This window comes from Camelus dromedarius, chromosome 8, assembly GCF_036321535.1.
Source record: "Camelus dromedarius isolate mCamDro1 chromosome 8, mCamDro1.pat, whole genome shotgun sequence".
NCBI classification, from domain to species: Eukaryota; Metazoa; Chordata; class Mammalia; order Artiodactyla; family Camelidae; genus Camelus; species Camelus dromedarius.
Window position 1 is genome coordinate 61,071,937 of NC_087443.1, and position 19,872 is coordinate 61,091,808.

Here is a 19,872-nt window from a genome sequence, read left to right on the forward strand (position 1 = left end):
GTAGCAGAAATAGACATTTTAATAATAATAATTGGAGACTTTAGTATTTCACTTTCAATAATGGATAGAACAAGTATCCAGAAGATCAATAAGGAAATAGAGGATTTGAACAAAACTATAACCTAACTTGAGTTAAGAGACATATACAGAATGCACTACTCAATAATAGCAAAACACACATTCTTTGCAAGTGCAAATGGAACATTCTCAAATATAGACAACATGTTAGGCCATTAAACAAATCCTAATACATTTTAAAAGATGAAAATCATACAAAGTATCTGCTCTGATCACAAGGGAATGAAACTAGAAATCAATAACAGAAAGAAAACTGGAATATTTACAAATATGTGGAGATTAAATATCACATTATTAAATAATCAGGGGTCAAAGAAGAAATCACAAGGGATATTAGAAAATACCTTCAAATGAATGTAAGTGAAAACATAACATACCACAACTTATACCAATCCTTCTGAAACACTTAACAAAAAATTGAAAAGGAAGGAACACTTCCAAACTCATTTTATGAGGCCAACTTACTCTGTATCAAAGTCAGACAAAGATACCAGAAGAAAAGAAAATTACAGGTCAATACTGATGAACATAGATGCAAAAATCCTCAACAAAGTATTAGCAAACCAAAGTCAATAGTATATTAAAAGGATCATATATATACACACACACACAAACTCAGACAAATGTTGAAACTGCTGAAAAATCAAGATAAAGAGAAAATCTCCAAGACAGACACACTTCATTAAGAGAAACAAAGATTTAAAAAATACAGTAGGCATCTTGTCAGAAGTTCTGTAAGCCAGAAGAAGATGAACACCTTTAAAGTGAAAAGAATGAGAGAGAGAAAGAACCTGTCAATCCAGGGAATCTAGCAAAGTATCTTTCAACAATAAAGGTAGATCAAAGATAATTTCAGACAGAGAAAAACAGAATTCTTTACCAGCAGACTTGCAATTCGGTTAAATTAAAAGAAGTTCTTTAAGTAGAGGTATATAGTACAAGACAGAAACTTCAACCCACAAAAAGAAAGATCTCTTGAAATGCTGAAATTGAAGAGAAATAGAAAATGCTTTTTTCTTATTTTTATCACTCTCAAAGATAACTATCTAAAGCAAAAATAATAACATATTGAGGTTTCAGAGCATTTATAAAAGTAAAACATATATCAACATTAGCACATAATTCCCAAATAGCACAAAATCCCAAATATTTTGAAATTAAATAATACACTTCTAAACAACCCATAGTAACTTCTAGTAGGAAGTCACAAAGGAAATTAGATAATATTTTAAATGGAAAGAAAATAAAAATACAAAGTATAAATTTGCAGAATGCAGTTAAAATAGTGCTTAGAAGGCAATTTCTAACATTAAGTGTTTATATTAGAAAACAAGCAAGGTCTGAAATAAATTATCTAAGCTTATGAGTAGATTGAGCCTAATAAAATGGTGGTATGTATATTCGAATGAACGTTTAACTCCGTGGTCTAAACTTCTTTACCTTAGAATATCTGGGAAGCTTTGAAAAAATACCCATGCCTAGGGGCGGGGTCTAGACACATTTGTAAACTTCTCCAGGTGGTTCTAATGTACAGCCAGAGTTAGGAACCACTGATTTAACTGAGTGAAAGTGATTTATCATAGAAATGGGAGATTATGAAAAATACTTGGTACAGCAGGTGGTATGTTGTTTTTTTTCTCCTTAAAACATGATAATTACCCGAATCACAGAATTTAAGTCTTCAATTATGTTCCTGTTGATGAGGACTGCATCAGAATAATCCAGTAGTAACTGGAAATTCTCCAGTTCTACTTGTCCTTGTTTAAGGAGGATTTGAATTGTCAAATTCAGCTGGAATTTCACTTTGTCTTCTTGTAATCTAAATTGAAAAAGACTTCAAAAAGTAAGCAGTTGTAATATATTTATATTCCACATTTCACCTACTATCTGATATATAAATTCAATAAAATTTAATATATCTGATATAAAAATTAAATATGAAATTCAGACTTTATTTTCCTTACGATAAAGGAAAACATGCTGGAGATTAAAGTGGAAAATATTCTCCCAATTACAAGCTTTCCTAGAGGTCTCTATGATACCTCCTCTTACTGATATGGAATTATACTTGGGCTGCTCAAAGAACAGTATGGACAGAAACACACTCAAAAAGTTTTACTTTATTATTAAGAAAAGATTAATATGGTTTTGAATGTAAGTGGGAGAAAACAGAGATGCTACCAAATAACAAATCTACTAAAGCTCTGACCTTATGTATTGACCTCTGATATTATATTAACAGTGTTTAATCTGCAAGCTACTTATCAAATATATTTTTGAGCAGTTCCCATTCCTACTTTAGCCTAGATCTGAAAATGATGTTTAATGATGAATTTGGGAACATCAGAGAAGAATATTTATCAACATGGCTGTAAATATGGCCAAAAGTGAAGCAAGGACTTAAAACTGTGTCCCAATCACTCAGGAAAATTCAAAAAGCTCCCCTAAAGAAAAACATCTTAGCTGCTTAGGAGTCTACATGGAAATTCTTGGATATCTGCTTAATTTTCCACGCAGTTTGCTTGTGTGGCTTGAGTCCAAAAGTACTTACTTGCAGATACATGTTCTTTGTATTTCATGTGAAAGGAGATTCCCCCAAAGTTGCCTATTTGTTAAAGAAGTCACAGGGATGTAACATGCAGCATAGCGAATAGAGTCAATAATATTGTAATAACTGTGTATGATGCTAGCTGACAACCAGACTTACTGTGGAGGTCACTGTATAATGTACAGAAATATCAAATCACTATGTCGTGTGTCTGAAACTAATAGAATACTGTAAGTCAATTATACCTCAATTTAAAAAAAGGGAAAAAAAGAAATTCAATAGTGAAAAAAAAATTTGACCATGTGCAATAAGAACAATGGAACATGTAGATAAATTCCTTTCTGAAATAAGGTCTTCTATAACAAAATGCACTTTTTCAAAGAGAAGTTATAAAGTCTGAATAGGTAAGTCTGTGCCAGCTGCAATAACACAACCTAACTTAGCCCTAGCTTAGACTTTGAATAAATGAACACGAATGAAAGGTTCAAATTACAGGATGAGCTCATGGAACACTTTTTCTATTTCATGTTGCACCTTCTCATCATCGTCAGTTCTCCTCCGGAGGAAAGCCGCCATTTCCATTAAACCAGCTGCTTTCTGCTTTACCTGAAGAAACCAAACTACAAACATCTCAGAACATACCAAGCTTTAAAAATAAAAAACTAATTTTAAAGAGCTTTAGAAAATGTACATCTTTTAACTTTGTACAAAGCCTTAACAAGTCCGTCTTTCTAAAACATTAATAAAAATTTAAATCCCTGCCATTATGTAATATAAGAAACATAAAATTTACATGGTACATTTGCTTCTCGCTGAAAGTCAATATGCAAACAACTAGAATTTTTCTTAAATCTTGTCATCCTAGATAAAATTTTAAAATCATAGACACTTTAGTGAATATGCCAGCTTGATGCACGTGGCACTGAATTTAGGGAATCTAGGGGACAGGAAGCAGCATATGATCAAGAAGCAACAAGATGAAGGATTCTCTTCTCAGTTAAGCACATTTTCAAATTGTTACCCTTTGTTACATTAAAAAAATATTCTTGGTTCTGGTGAAATACAATTGTAATCTATGCAAAAAGAAATGAGGACTACTCAAGATCAGGGCAGAGAGGAGAAGGGTTGTGTCTAAAAACAGTGCTGTCCAAGAGAAATGTCATGTGAGCCATCAATGCTAGCCATATATATAATTTTAAATTTGGTAGTAGCCACATTATAAAAGTTAATTTGACTTATTTTACTTAACACAGTGTATCCAAAACATTGTCATTTCAACCTGTAAAGAATATAAAAAATATTGAGACATTTTCCATTCATTTTTTCATACTATGTCTTCTAGTAACAGTACATCTTAATTAGGACTGTCCACATTTATTTCAAGTAAAAACTAATTACATGTGTAGACAATGTGGGTCTACAAGTACAGGCCTGTACCTAGCCCTCAGTAGCACTAAGGTTAATATTTTATTTCTTCATCATCGTTATTAACACTACTAATACTATTCCTATCAGGAAAATCTAAGTAATTAGCTTTTCTGGAAGCATTGACCCCCATAAAATATGTATTTTATACTAGTACACTAAAAGAAATGAAATGAATAAAACAGAATAATAAAATATGATTATATACTTCCTGTTCATTTTCCACTTTCGTTCGTCTGGTCATGCAGAAATGATCCCAGACCGAGGGGTCCAAACCTTCTGGCATGTTATTAATATTGTCCAAGTCATCCATGGCTTTCATTAACTGGGCGAAGGCATCCTTATTCAATTTCCCAGATCCTGGTCGTTCTCCAAAAGGCACAAGACTGTTCGTATCTGAGTGCACTTTCTGTTTGTGAATCCTGGTATTACCAATAAAAGCCCGTCAAACTTTCACATTCTCACAAACACACAAAATTACTGTTAAATAATACGACCCTTGGCATATATGTGCCACTGCATAACATTTTCCTGTAGCACTTAGGGGCTGGTGGGTGGATTACCCCAAAGAGAAAAGCACCCACTTGGACCTTACATCTTCTCTGGATCCCCAGACATGCCCTTGGCTGGACTATCAATGTCCCCAACAGCTGTCAGCACTGGCAGCTTTACCTGCACTAGAAGACATCTCCCTTCTGGGTGTTTTAAGCAGGCAAGTAAATGCCTGAGAGAAGCGTGGATGTTCCCTGGTTCTGTCCTATATATTCTCTGCTGGCATCCTTGTTGCAGGTGAGTAGCCTAGAATATGTTCAGATATATACGCAAATGGGGGAAGCACCTCTTTTTATCTGCATTAATAGATTAGTTTTGTCTCCCTGGCCTGCAACTGGGAGAAGAAGGGCACAGAGATTTTGTACCGGGCCCTCACTCTCAAGGTTCTTTACGTTATGCTATGAAGTTACTACTGTTACCATCTTCCTTTAGGTGAAGGAAGTGAGGCTCTGAGGGGAGGGACTGACCAAGCCACAAGTCTGATAGATGTGGAGTTGGGGTTTAAAGCTAATTCTGTTGGACAGAAAGCTTATGCTTTTTCCACTGCTGCCTCCCAATATAAGGGAGGTCTCACTTCTTTCTTCACAGGCTTATATAACTCATTCCTTTAAAAATAGGGAAGCCAAGACATGAGACATGTTCTAGGTTGAATTCCTCAAGTTGCACGTAACCTGTCAAAGGTGAGAGAATGAGTTTGTATCTCAGACACAAAGAAGTCTATACATATTTGTGACAAATTCCATGATTTCTACATTATGGCTGAGTAAAAATTATAGAAATCTAAATTGATAAAAATTTGGAAATCTGTGAAATGTAATTCTGATGCTACTGTCCGTATAAAAATCAGATACTTTAGAACTCTTTTGATAATGGCTATTTTCAATCATTTACACTGGCATTTTTCAAACTGTCTTTTGAACACAATTACATGAGATGCTCTGAGGAAAGGGATTTGTGGTCAAATGAGTTTGGAAAACACTGCTTACTCTATTTCTTATACTTGGAGATGCAAAGGCTAAAAACAATTTCCGAAAAGTTCTTCAGTAAAGAAAATTATTTGACTTTTTCTTTTTCAATCCAATATTTTTTTAAACTTGTTTTGTCCAGGAACCCTTTTATGTGTAATTCCAATTCATGCCACAAGGGACACATACATGCTGGAACACATCTTGGGAAAAACGGTTTATAAATCTGTATGCTATCTATGACTTACAAGGAACTACTTTCATTTATAAAATAGAACCTATAATAGCACTATACCTACCTAGATACTTAACTATTTTTAAATAATGAAAAGAAATATTTAGTCTGCATTGCTTACTGTAAGATGTAAGAATAATCTTTAAAAATAGAGTTATGATCAAGACATTTGAACATTTTCATGTAAAAAAGATGTTACATTGAATATTACTAACTAATTGGGAGAAAAACCCAAATCTAATAACACTCCTTTTCATTTACAAACTTTTTCTCAGAAACATGATAGCAAAGGAGAAACAAACCTTGGTCGACGTTTAAAAAGTTTGTAGAGTATGTCCACTTGATAACTGGGAATTTCAGAAAATTCCTTTTTAAAACTGCGATCCAAAACCTAAGGACAAACATATCATTGTTAGGGTTGAAACTCTGTTCAGAAACCTTTTATTTGTTGACAGTACTCTTCAAAATATAGGGTTGTATCACTTTGATTTAAAAAAGTCCTTACACCAGAAATTGACACAGCATTGTAAACTGACTGTATTTCAATAAAAAATATAAAAAATCCATGAAAACTTGGTTTATAACATAGACTTGTTAGAGGGTGATCACTCACTGTGCAAGGACTTCACAAAGACTTACTTTGAATAAGAAGCACCTCAGTAAATTAAAAATGTTATTTCATATAAGAGGTCTTAGAAATCATTTAGAACTGAAGTTTCACAGAATATTTACCTGTAAAACATGCAAGGTACCTCTATTTTATTCCATTCTGTTCTATTCTTCTGTTTGCTTTTCTACCCTATTCTTTTCCATTATAAGTTAGCTGGTCATAGCCTAGTAAATTGATTTCATGACCAACTAATGGTGCCTGCAAACTGAAGTTTGAAAAGCCTTAAAGTCTAGATGAGCTCTCTCTTTTTCTGTATAAGAGGAAGCTTAAACCAGAGAAGTTTACAAAAACTTATTTCACACAGTGATTTTTAAAAATATACAGTGACATAGAGTGAAGTTCACACATAACTGAGAATTATTGCAAGAGAAAAATCTATGAGGAAATTAAATTCTATCCTCTTTATCTCCCCAAATTCTGGCAATAGCAACTCTCTTGCATTGATGAGTGAGTGAGACAATGGAACTCACTTTGTCTTCTGCCACTAAGTTGTCATAGTGCTCCTTGTACACATCGAGGTCTTCTCTAGCTTTCCGGATGGCCTCTGCAGTCTGGCTCTATAACAACAACAGGAATAGAAGACTGGAACTGGAGATTTTTCAGGATAAAGAAAACTATTGGGATACTAAAAAGAACAAAGAATTCCCTAGTACAAGATAAATGTGGAGTATGGATAACACTTATAGAAGAAAGTAAACTGACTGGAGACTTCGAAAGAACAAATATCCAATCAACTGTTTTGAATACAGCCAGCTCTGTATGAGTGTGTAAGTGACTAGGGAGCACACTACATTCTTGGCAGGGCAGTATGGATGATGAAATTGCACGGGATTGGGCATCGCATGGACCTGGGTTCTGAATATATAAATGGACGACGGCCAGACCATGTATAGATAAAATAAAACTCTGACCCACAACCTGCAGCAACCAGCCAGGAAGTGAAACCACATCCTCTGCAGGAATCAACCATAAACTGTCAGCACTTGGTCAATAACTTTCAGCTTTCCTAAATTCTGCCATCGTTTCCAACTTAGGACCAACCAGAGAAAGCCAAATATGTTCCTCAAACAAATCACACAGGTTGCCCAAGATGGCCTCCTCATCTGTGAAAGAAGTCCCACACCCTGAGGGCTGTTATGAGTAGGACTGTATTTAGAAGGTGCTTTGTATATGCTCTTTAACAGACTCGTAGCAAAAGTAAGTACATATGTCACATAATACTTCAAATCACTCATTCATAAATATCCATTATTAATACTAATAAAAGCTGACATTTTTTGAAAATTATTACGTGACAAGCATTTTGTATTCATTGTCTCTTTAATGAAACATACCCATTTGTGCTTCTATTTATTAGATGGTGTTTTTCAGAATATGACAGCTTTCATTCTATAAGCTAACCCATTACTTACATGTTTAGTGAAACATGGTGCTGAATGGTCCAGAGAGAACAACATTCCCTAGAGAAGAGCTTGCAACTAGCTTTAAAGGTTATATGTCTTGCCCGAGGTCCCCCAGCCAGTCAGTGCTTAAAAGCAGGCCCCTTCAACCACGAAGCCACATGACCTCGTTTTATAAAACATATGTCATAGGAAAGTTACGGTTTGTTTGACTGAATGATTGCAGACGCAGAGTCACATAACTTTATGAACAGATTGGAGTGGGCAATTTCACTGGAGCAAGGTCCCAGACAGAGAGCCAAGAATGCACACTGTTGAGTAATAATAGAGAAGGAAGGAAGAGTCTAGGCGTGTGGGCTCTTGTTAGCTGAGAGCACCTTTGTCAGAAATGCTTGTGCTCACTTATCAGACACTATACTTACTTTCTCCTCCTGCTTCCTTGTAAGGTAGTTGTTCAGGAATGCTTCTCTGGAGCTTATTTCTTCATCCAACAGTAAAGAAAAAACAAGGTTATTTATTTTCAATTCCTCCTGTAGAAATAGTTAAAAAAAAAAGGGGGGGAAAGATCAATACTCCTACCTAAGAAAGGATTTTTTATTCAGGGTCATGCACTTGGTACTTATCAAGCAAGTGCATGCCATACAAGTAAGAGAAATTCTTTTTAAGAAAAAGGGAATATAAACTGTTGCAATAATTACTCCATTATTTTTATCTTTTTCAATTTTTCATTGTAAGATAAAATATATACATAGGAAAATACGTAAAACAAATGTATAGTTTAATGAGTTATTATAAAGGCAAACCATTCTTGTAATCATCACTCAGTTCAAGAACTAGAACTTTACCACTGCCAGAAACCCATTCCATTTGTCCCCATTGTAATCTCAACCCCAAAAATAACCACTGTCCTGACTTCTACAGTAACCACTTCCTTTTGTTTCTTTGTAGTATTATTACTCAAATATATATCTTTAGGTACTATTGTATAACTTGTCCATTGAAAATTATCACATTTTAAAAGTCTCTTATGATCCACGGTTCTCTTCTATCTCTTTCTTTTCCTTACATGTATTTGCAGTTATTTCTAGTTTCATCTAGTCTGGGTTGTACTAACTGCATACTTATGGTGAGTTCATCATAGTCCTTTATCCCATATATTTCCTGAAAATTAGCAGCTGGGTCTGAGGACTGATCACATCCATGTTGGATCCTTTTGGCAAGATCATATGTGATACTGTGTTTTTTGATCAGGAAATATAATATAGTATCAAGTTGACTTTCTTTTTGAGATGTTAGCAGCTGTAGATTTTCAATGCCCAGCTCCATTAAATCGACTGAAAGCCGCGAAATGGTGATATTCTATTTATATCATCCCTTTCTCACTTCTTATAAGTTGAAATCCTTTAATAAAGGAATGCTTCTCCCTGTCTGCTGTTTGGTTACCTATTGGTATATTTCATACAGGAAAGCAGAGTAAATACTTGAGGCTTTCATTTTATTAGTTTTTGGATAATTGGTTGTTATCCTCTGAAGGCATTTTTTCTTTTAAAAATATCACAAATTCATTATTCTAAACAAATTTGATGGGTTTCAGTTAATTGCAATTGTTATCATTGTTGAATCTTAAGTTGTCCCATTTACAGAAGCTTTTAAAATTGTCCTTTAAGTCCTTTTGATATTACTTAGTGGTCTTTGATAGTTTCCTCATTGTCTTATATGAAAAGATGCTCTAAGCATCTTTTTAAAATAACAGCTTTAAGATGTATTTCACAATACATACACTTCTCTCCTTTAAAGTCTGTAATTCAATGGTTTTTAAAATTATATTCACAGTTGTGCAGCCATTATCACAATTTTAGAATATTTCATCACTTCTAAAAGAAATCTGTTAGCAGTAATTTCCCACTTCTCACATCTCCTAGAGGCCTTCCTGCCTCTGCCCCAAGGCAACCACTAATTAACTTCCTGTTTCTCTGGATTTGCCTTTTCTGAACATTTCACATACATGGAATCATTCAATATGTGGCCTAGGGTGTCTGACTTCTTTCACTTAATATGTTTTCAAGGTTCTCCATGCTGTAGAATGCATTAGTACTTTTTATTGCTGAATAGTATTTCATTATATGGATAAACCATGTTTTATTTATCCATTCATAGTCATTGGACTTTTGGACTGTTCCCACTTTTTGGTAACTAATGTGCTCATATGACTAATGCTGGAGCTTTCATTCCCAGTCTCTCCCTACCCAACTACCATATACACATTTCCTCCCTGCTGGGCTGGTGATTATGTTCACCTATTTGTGGCCATGACTCCTGAGGAACAGCCCCTCTCCCATGTCTACAGGTCTTGCTGGGTCCTGGTAGTAGTGTCCATCCTTGCCTCTTTGGTTTCTAGTTCCTGTGTGTTTCACTGTTCTTTGCTATTTCCCTTAACTCTGCCAATATCTTAGTAAAGAGTCCCTGCATTAACCTCTCTTACATTTAACCCTTTTAGGATACCATTCCTGTTGGGACCCTGACGATATAAACATCCTCCTGGAGGTTCTTTAACTTCTCTCATCTTTTTTGGTTGACCTCCCCATCCTTGCTTTGGTGAGACACATCTTTCAACAGCTTCCAGAGAATGGGTGCTTATAAACTTTTGAGACCTTCTGTTTCTCAAAATATCATTATTCACCTCTTACACTCAATTGATCATTTGACCAGGTACAGAATCTAATGTTAGGAATAATTTTCCCTCAGAATTTACAGGCTTCACTCTTGGTCTACTTGCTTCTAAGTTATTGCACACTTCATTTATATTCTTACTGCTGAATCAAATTAGGCCAGATTTTTCATCTGATCTTTTGGGGCCTGTGGATTAATCACTCATTTAACATATAGTATGAGCCCAGCTCTTTGCTGGTTGCTGGAAACACAAGGATGAACAAGATAGGCTCAGTTCCTACCCTCATGGAGCTTACAGTATTGGGAGTATTAAAAAGTAATTTCACATAAATTAAAATTCAGTTGTAATAGGTGATAGAAGTAAAAGAACAGAGTATGTAACAAGAAGATCTAACCCAGTCTGGGGCCTGACAGATGAGTGGATATAGCCTAGGAAGCAAAGAAGTCAGCAGAGAGTGTTACTGGCAGAGTTGGGAGGAGGAAGGACACTGGTGTGAACCAGGTGCCAGAGAAGTAAGTATGGCTAGTGTGGGGGAGGGGGGCCCAGATGTGGGTGGAGCAGGAGTCAGGGCCAGCGAGTGAAGGACCTTGGCGCAAGACAGGGTGTTGGTTTTTATCCTGAGAACAATGAGAAGCCCTGAAGGTCCCTTAAAAGCATAAGTCATATTACGTAAAGCTTTTATTTACCTGGTTGACAACCATCTCTGCCTTCACTCTCTTTTCAAAGAGTCTTTTCAAATGTTCATCAAAACTCTGTGTGCTTTCTTGAATAGCATTTTGAAGTTTCTTCATTTCTGCTTCTAACGACTGAAAGGAAATCAACAGCAAAGTTAATGTTTCAGAATATCAAATGTTCCTAGAAGTGGTGTTCACATTTTGCCAAAAGGAACAGGTAGAGGGCAGGTCTTGTGAGATGTTCGGGGTGCCCTCTTCAACCAGAGATGTTACTCTTGGGTCTGTTATATTGTAAATCTGAGATTTTTGCTTGAAAAAGGTTACACTGGAAAAAAATTAAAATCACTGATCAGGGCCAATGGTGCAAGCAGACATAGGCCTAGTAAAACAAACTGCAGCAAATCCTTCCAGAAAATTCTGACCCTCTATATAGGATGGAAATTTACAGGCACACAATCTGGCCTAGGGAAATCTTGATTTTTGTTTTTAAGTCATAAGTACAGTTAATTCTTGAATAACATGGGTTTGAACTGTGCATGTCCATTTATATGTAGATTTTTTTCCAACAAATTCGTACTACAGTACTATACCACCCACGGATGGTTGAATCCATGGATGTGGGGGGCTGATGGTAAAGTTATACAGACTTTGAGGAGGTCAGTGCCCTGAACCCTCAAGTTGTTCTAGGGTGAACTCTGTCTCCCTCTCCCTCCCTCTCCCTCTCCCTCTCCCTCTCCCTCTCTCTCTCCTGTTTTCCTTATGTTTTGTCCCTCCAAATAGTTCTACATCAGGGGGAAAAAAGTCCTATCTCCTTTTTCAAAATTCTACCAAGACTTAGAGCTAAGCACACAGTAGGTAAGTGGAAAGCTATAAATTTACATTTTTAAGGAGAACAACATCTGCAGATAAATCCTAGACACAGTGTTACAAACTATTTTTACCTTAAAATTTTTTGGTAACTCAAAAGTTTTCATAAGCTTCAAAATTTACCAAAAAGTTCCAGGAACAGGACAAAGAATTCCCATAAACTTTTCACCAAATTAATCAATTCTTAATATTCTTCCCCATTTGCTTTATTGCTTGCTCATTCTCCGTCCCTCCTTCTCCCTCACCCCATCTTTGGTCTCAACCATTTGAGAATAAGCTGCAGACACTGGAAGACAGGTCAGTTATTTTGTGAACTGCTGCTCAGTTTAGGTCTGTTTGGTGTTTTCTCATGCTAGACCGGCGTATACATCTCTAGCAGGAACACTGCATAAATCATACTGCATCCTTCTCAATGCACCACACCAGGACATGATGTTGCTTTATTTCACCCTGGCTGATGTGCTCTATGATCACTGGCTTAAGTAGTGTCTGCCAGTTTCTTTATTGTACAGTTACATTTTTTTCATTTGTAATTAATTTGTGGGAAAATATGTTGATACTATGTAAAAATCTTGTTCCTCATCAAACTTTTATCTGCCAGTTTTAGCATCCACTGATAATTCTTACCTGAATCAATTATTACTATGATAGTATAATGCTGTTATTTTAAATTTATTTAAAAACCAAGTTCTCTCTATGCTGGTTAATAAAGGAAGAGACTAATCCTGGGAAGATTATGGAAAGAGAAGTTGAGCGAAAAGTATAGAAACATGATGCAAGGAGAAACAGCATCTAAATTAGGCTAATTAAGCAATGAGGAAGTATTAAAAATAAAACAAACAAGTACACACCTCTGGGCCAATTTGCTTCTAATAATGACACTATCTCACAGGAATGGAAAAATCCCATGGATTGTGGCCTCCTAGTAGTTGTTTATCAAGCTCAGTTGTTCCTGGGTTATGGGAGCACCATCATACGGCAAATGGTCAAAGACTCAGCCTGCTGAGGCCAGATTGTCCAAGGGTCCCCAACCCACCCATCTTTAAAACACTGAGATTTCAGGCTTTTGAAGCTCTCTGGTCTGAAAGGAATTTTTTATAATATCAAAAAAATGCCCCACACTCTTCACATGGCAGGCCCTTCTCCATGCTTTTCCATCTGTCTAGGCTTGGGCGGATGTGATTTCACCCACCACAAACAGAAAGGCAGGGAGGATCTATGGGTGCAGTGTGGGTGAGCAGCAGATGCAGTGGTAGAAGAGTGAGGAAAATCTCTTCCAGCTGCTTCTCTTCTCCCAGTGAAATAGAAAATAAGGTGACAGTGAGCTGAGGGTCAGCTGTTAGAAGAAAACACACGAAGTGGTCCTCTAGGATTTGCTGCTTAAGGTGCAGTCCACTGACCAGCAGCAGCTGCACGGTGTGGTTACTTGTTAGAAATGCACAATCTCAGAGTTCTCCCATTTCCTCAGAATGACAGAAGCTGAATTTGCATTTTTAAAAAGATCCCCCAGGGGCTGTGGATTAAGGTAGGGGAAACTGAAAGCTAGGGGGAATAGCATCATTGAGCAGCTCTAAAGACCCAATAGAGATAAAGGTCATCAGAGTGAAACCAGTCAGTATTTTTTCTTTACCCACTGTGTGGTGCAGGCGCAGAGAAGACAGAGTCCTGGTTTAAGGCTGAGGGTCAAGGCTGGGGTTTTACCAGGTGAGCCTGGCCAAGGAGCAAGGAGGTGAAGGTGTCGGCAGCAGGCTATTTTACAATGCAAGACCATGGGTAAATGCCGCCACGTTAGGCATCTATACTCCATAACTCCTTGAAATCTTTACTGCATTCAGGACTACTCATTTTGGTGTTTAGGTAAGTACTATCTTAGGATAAAATGCAGGGGCACTGTTAGATGGCTGCAGCGAATTAAACAGGGCCAGGTTAACAATAGGTTCGAAGAGATAAAGCCACTACAAAGCTGACAAACTGTCCTGCCTCGAATGATAGTACGATTTTACTTTCTTCACAAAAGAATAAATATTATTTACTTGGTTGTATACCATCACGTTTTACATTTCTATTATAATTGTAAGCAATTTTAATGTGAGAATACTTCTTTGCAATGGAAAGAAAAGTAGAACTGCACTGCAAAAATTTCAAATTAGAACTGTATTGATTGTGTCATTCTTCTCTCAAGTCTTTTCCTTCAAATTGAGAGCAAACCAAGCAAGACTATACTGCTCAAACTGACTAGATTATATAGAGCAGTACCTTGCAATGCCTTGAACATACCATCTAGGAGTTCATTAAACATTTGAAAAATGAATGAGGGACCAAATGAATTTTAATGATGTGAAATGTTGAAATCAATAAGAACTTTAAAAATTGCTATATGTTCTTTCTGTTTTAAATGTTGTAAGTCTTTAAATTTATCTCTACTCATTTCCTCAAATTTCCTTGAAAACTTAAGCTGAAACACTATCCTGACACACTGAGAAAATAAAGAACACTTCATTTGAAAAGATACTGAAACAAAACCCTTGATAAGGTATGTTATATTCTTTGCTCTTCTGACCTTTCTGTACTTATCTCTTTCTTCATTTAACTCCTTGACTTTTTTCTCATATTCTTTGAACTTTTTCCTTTCTTCTTCAGACCACAAAGTCTCAGGTTTTGCCATGAAAGCAGGTTGAGGAATCACCTGAAGATATAAAGGAAAGCATGTAGTCTAGGTCAAACATAAATGCAGAAGTACAGTAAAACTCAAGAGTTATTGTCATAGTTCAAAAAAAAAGAGTCCTTTAAAGGGCTTTAAAAAGGACAGTTCTTCACATGACCTAACACTTAGACCAAAGGATATCAAAAAAAAAAAAAAAAAAGTTACAACTTTTTTCTGTGAGTTGAGCAAGGTGAGCATTTTGGGATGTGCCCTGACTGTTAGGTGACAGGTCAGAAGTGTAAGTTGATATCTTCATAGCTAGAACCATGCCTGAGCTTCAGGGATGCCTATGTCAGGTATTAAAGGGAATGTTTCTTGGTGTAGCTGCAGAATTACAGGTGCAGTTCTATCCTTGCTTTCTGTAGAGACCAAAGCCACTGTGGTTGCTTGTTTTTGTTCATTTGTTTTCTTTTTGTCAGACTGGAAGGCAAGCCTGAGGTTTCAAACTTCTTATTTGCTTGATGTGGTATGTTTATTAGGTACTGGGAGGTTGTATATTTGTTGCTGTAGAATTTCTAAAATTCAGGTTCACATGCGAAAAAAATGGTCATATTTAAGTAGCTCTCCCCACCCAATTCCACCTTCTATAAGGATGGCCAGAAATCTTACCATTCTCAAAATGTCTTCCTTCTTAACTTCCAGAACTCCTCCCATCATGTCCATGAGGGCTTGGCGTCTTAAGTTGGAGCCCTTGGGAAAGAGCCAGGGTCAGAAAAGGTCACTGAGCTAGAGATCTGACATGACAGTGGCACTAGGGGCAGCCCCCACCCAATGTTAGAATGACTGCATTTAGGATTAGGGAGGGTAGGCAGTGGCATGGAGGGGAGAAGAGGAGGCTGTTGAGATTCCAGTGACCTCTGACCATTACAAATGCTTTGATGTATTTCTGTAGTGCAGTATTAGTACAAGATTATTCAACCAAGTTAGGAACAAGTATCCCTAAAGGGAAAAGGGTCTTAGGTAGTTTGGGCAAAACTGCATACCTGTGACACAAGCCATTGCTCCATTTCATGGGTCACAAGCAATTCTGTTTTGGCTTTTTGCCATGCAGTAACATGTTTCAGAGTTCTAATCTGAAAGAGAAAACATAGTTTCCTGCTATTATTCTTACAAAACTCAAACCAAACTTTCCTTTCACACACTGGCAGGACGCTAGAAGGGACTAAGGGCATGGAGGGACTATCCGGATTTTGCAACCAATTTCCTATCTTGGAATGAAGATGAGTTCTAAAATGAGAGAGTTGGAAAAATAGATGGTTACTTTCAACACTTTCAACAGCAAGTGTTTGCTATTACTTCTTTTGCCCCAAAGGAATCAAGATGGCTTCATATGAGCAAGGTTATTTTCTTTGAGTATTCTCTAGCATTTCTTACTTTTTATAAATGAAATATGGTTATATTTGAATTGTTTAAGCATTTACTGTAACTGCCTCTGTGCCAAACGCCTTTTAAGAAGGCTGTCCAGTGAGCCCCATTCTCTGAGACTCACACTGCTCTAATGACCTAATTACTGGAGCTCAATCAGCCCTGCTCCCATGATGTGACCCGATCTCCCTGGGTACAGGTGCTGGACCCAAGCGGGCCAAGGAGCCCCTTCCCAGGAAAATCCAGAACTAGGGTCAAGAGAATATGGCTTGGACCAATTGCTCTCTTGAATGTAGGAGATATAACATAGAAACTGCTAGAGGCAGGTGAAATGCAGAGAGAAGAGAGTCAAGAGATGAAGAAAAAGCACTTCCAGACTCCCAACAAGCCCTACAAGGCTCCAGCATGTGGTTCCTGATTCTTTCTAGGCTTAGTGTCCACATAGTCCCCGGACTCCATGGGATTCATAAAAGAAATTATCATTATTTTCTCAGGTTATGTTAACAGTTCTACTACTTGTAGCCGAGAATGCTACCTCATACAGTTGCTTCTAGTAGAGGAAACAAGATGATGACTACATAAGAGCCTGGAAAAATGTCATGGGAAATTAGGGAAGGGATGATGTATGGATGATCATACCTCAGCATTTTCCACAACAAGGGTTCTCTCTGGCTTCTCACAGTCCTCAAATTCTGGTTGCCAGACTGATTCTTGCAAGTCCAGATCTAAAATAATTTCGTGAATTCTTACATTTCTTTCCTTTATACGGGCAATTTCAATCTCTTTTTGTTTATATGCAGCATCAAACTCATTATTGAAAGCAGTTTTTACCTTATAAATAATATCCTGAAATATCAATACATTATTATAAATGCATCACATATCTTATCTTTACTGGCATGGTCCCACAGTTTTACTTTCCCTCCAAACTCATTTTACAAATTGTAGGCAAATTAATCTTTCTAAAAATACTGTTTGTATTAAGTCCTTTCTTAGTTCGGATTAAGGCAACAGCATAACTGTTCTATCACAAATTACTTCCAGAAATGTAAGTTGTAACTCAGTGTGCAGGTGTGTTGATAAATGCTCAAGTGGGAAATGGATACTTGGAAGCTCTTTGGCCAATTCTCTCTACTTTTGTGTATGTTCTTTAAAAATGTCCATCATAAAATAGTTAAAAAGCAACATTCAGTATTTAAGTTAGGAAATGTCTTTTCTTTAGATCCTTGTTTGGGGGGATGAGGTGAGGAAAAGACGGCCTAGTGAGGTTGAAGAATCTTCCAAAGAATCACAACCATGTACAATATTCTTCCTCTTATGGACAGGTCATTTTCAAGTAGAAAGAGAACCCAGGCTGGCCAGCTGGATCAGCCAGTTACTAAGTTGGCTGTGGGTCCAACTGGATCGCCCCGAGCTCTGCTGAGGAGCAGAATGGTGAGTCAGCTAAAAGTAGCCTTTATATTACCATCAGCATTCAGTCTATATATCTAGCCTACTGAACATAAAACCATTAAAGCAGGGTGGAGAAATGATCTTAACAGCCGGCAGGAGAATTCCTCTTAGGCTGAAATTATCTTGTTGGAAAATGCCTTAATAAAGCAGCAGGAAGGTGAGACACTGAGGGCATGGGTCATCAAAAGCTGAGCAACAAAAGAGATAACAGTTCTCAATACAAATGTACAGGAATTTCAGGGATTGGAAGACATGAAGAAGAGAAAAAGATAGCAAGAGAGAGCAGTGTGATTTGGCAGGAGGCTAGAACTCAAATTGCAGACATGACTGAAGGATTTTCAGGGATAGGAATGGCCAAACATTAAATTTCAAACCATCAGCACTGGCGTAATCTCAGTTACTGAACTTTCAAAAACCTTCAGTAGGCATGTACAGATGTGTTCTGAAACTGACTTGTTTGGTTGAAAGCCTGAAGGACCCCATATTTTAACCCTGGGCCCCTGTACAGAAATCTTAGAGAGGAAATTACATTTCCCCAGGTTCAGGGGATAGATAAGCAATCATCGTTATCTGACAAGGAGGTCCTTACTGACGTCTGGGTTATCTAGCAGGTGTCATTCAAGGATAACTTTTTATCTTTGAGTTTCCTGAAGATCTAAGTAGGAAAATGGTTTGTGGTGTTAGCCAGTGGAGGGTGCTTTTTAGAAAACCTGGTATCACAGAACTAACTCCAAATGGATGAAAGCAACTCTTGTCTACAAACTCTGTTTAAAGAACATGGATGCTAGCCATCTGGATATATCTCTGTGTACTTCAAAGACATCATTTGATTGGCATTAGATTTCAGTTTAAGCCTTTGCAAGACACTTCATGGAAAATTTTAGACATTTTCAAGGATAAAGAAAAAATTCACTCACTTTCAGTAATATAATTTGGTTGATTTTCTCCTCTCTGGAATGAAGCTCCAACTGGCTGGACAGCAAAGAAGTATGTACCCTAAAATCAGTACTCAGACTGCCAAGCAGGTAATTGGGCAAGTTGCTGTCTTTTACTGTCTTATCTTCCTCTTCTTCATCCTCCTCCTCATTATGCTTTTTAACCAAGGTAATTCCAGACTGAGCCTCTACAATTTCCTTCTGCAGCTAAATATAGAAAAAGATGAAAGTTATACAATAATAAGAATTCTCTAAAGGACAGTTTTGGGGCAACTTACTTATTTCAACAATTATTTTAAGATGTTAATTGTGTTGCCAACAGCTGAATTTAAAGTGATAGATAGTTCCTGAACCTGTTGAAGAGAAAGCTTCAGAAACTGATAAACTGTGACTAAATCAAAAGAGTAAAAATTGTTCTGGATAGTATGTAATATTCATCTTTTTCTGTCAGAATGACAGCTGCTTGTAAATATTTTGAGTATTTCTTGGTACTTAAGCATTAAAAAATATACCTTCTCTTCATATTGTACAAAGGCACTTATTCACATAGGACTGGTGGGTATAGGTAAGAAGAATCAAGCATGCTTTCATTTTATGTTTCAGAAAAAGAATGGATGCAGAGTTCTAGCCAAAATGAAACTACACCCGTCGGGCAGTGTTTTGGTTACGGTTTGACAGAGATTGCTGGGGGCAGAGAGGGGGAAGCTGGGATTGCTTTAGGAAAACCATAAATCGCATCAAGACAGATTCTACTTTATCCTTGGCCAGTTATCTCAAAATACAATTGCTAGTGATAATAACATGATAAAAAGGCGTATGTGTGGATGAAGAATGTCTGACCACGACAAGAACAAAGTCCTAAATCTAATTTTTTAAAGTATAGCATCGTATTTGACAGCTAGCCAGTGTGTTAGGATATAGTCTCCCATATTCATTAGAATATATTCTACACATAAACATGGACTAAAAACATAAATACAAATAATATCTAAACTTAAGCAGTATTTCAACTCAAACATGTATTAGGAAACCTGGAAACAAAACACATCACTTAGATAAACATATATAGATTCAAGATTGTACTCTAAGACACTCTGCTTCAATATTCTTTTGCTGCACAACTTTCTTCAATTCTTTCAACTCTTCATCTGTGCGTTCTTTCATTGGGAAGTTCTCGACCACATAGGGGATGTGAAAGCACTTGGAGAAAAAAAGAAAAGCAAGATGAAATAAATTCATTTTTAGTTAATTGTTTGGAGCCGGAGCATAGTGGAGGATGTTTTCCCTGATTAAAATTAATTTATAGGTTATCATCATGCATGAGTGAAATG

The 19,872-nt window shown here is 36.8% G+C and overlaps 1 protein-coding gene across 3 annotated transcripts in view; it reads right to left on the bottom strand.

The window, feature by feature from the left end:
- Positions 1 to 19,872, bottom strand: part of CFAP43 (cilia and flagella associated protein 43) — a 90,122-nt gene that overhangs the window by 5,997 nt on the left and 64,253 nt on the right. For 2 of the 3 annotated variants that reach the window (XM_031461705.2, XM_010987114.3), the window contains 13 exons: positions 19,625 to 19,741; positions 18,524 to 18,748; positions 16,794 to 17,000; positions 15,773 to 15,862; positions 15,399 to 15,479; positions 14,646 to 14,771; positions 11,231 to 11,350; positions 8,296 to 8,403; positions 6,944 to 7,030; positions 6,106 to 6,194; positions 4,260 to 4,473; positions 3,120 to 3,232; positions 1,738 to 1,897 (listed from right to left, as the gene is read on the bottom strand). In XM_031461705.2, coding sequence (XP_031317565.1) covers positions 1,738 to 1,897; positions 3,120 to 3,232; positions 4,260 to 4,473; positions 6,106 to 6,194; positions 6,944 to 7,030; positions 8,296 to 8,403; positions 11,231 to 11,350; positions 14,646 to 14,771; positions 15,399 to 15,479; positions 15,773 to 15,862; positions 16,794 to 17,000; positions 18,524 to 18,748; positions 19,625 to 19,741 — 1,737 coding nt within the window. The remainder of the gene's footprint in view (positions 1 to 1,737; positions 1,898 to 3,119; positions 3,233 to 4,259; positions 4,474 to 6,105; positions 6,195 to 6,943; positions 7,031 to 8,295; positions 8,404 to 11,230; positions 11,351 to 14,645; positions 14,772 to 15,398; positions 15,480 to 15,772; positions 15,863 to 16,793; positions 17,001 to 18,523; positions 18,749 to 19,624; positions 19,742 to 19,872) is intronic. The other variant, XM_031461706.2, reaches the window with a different exon arrangement.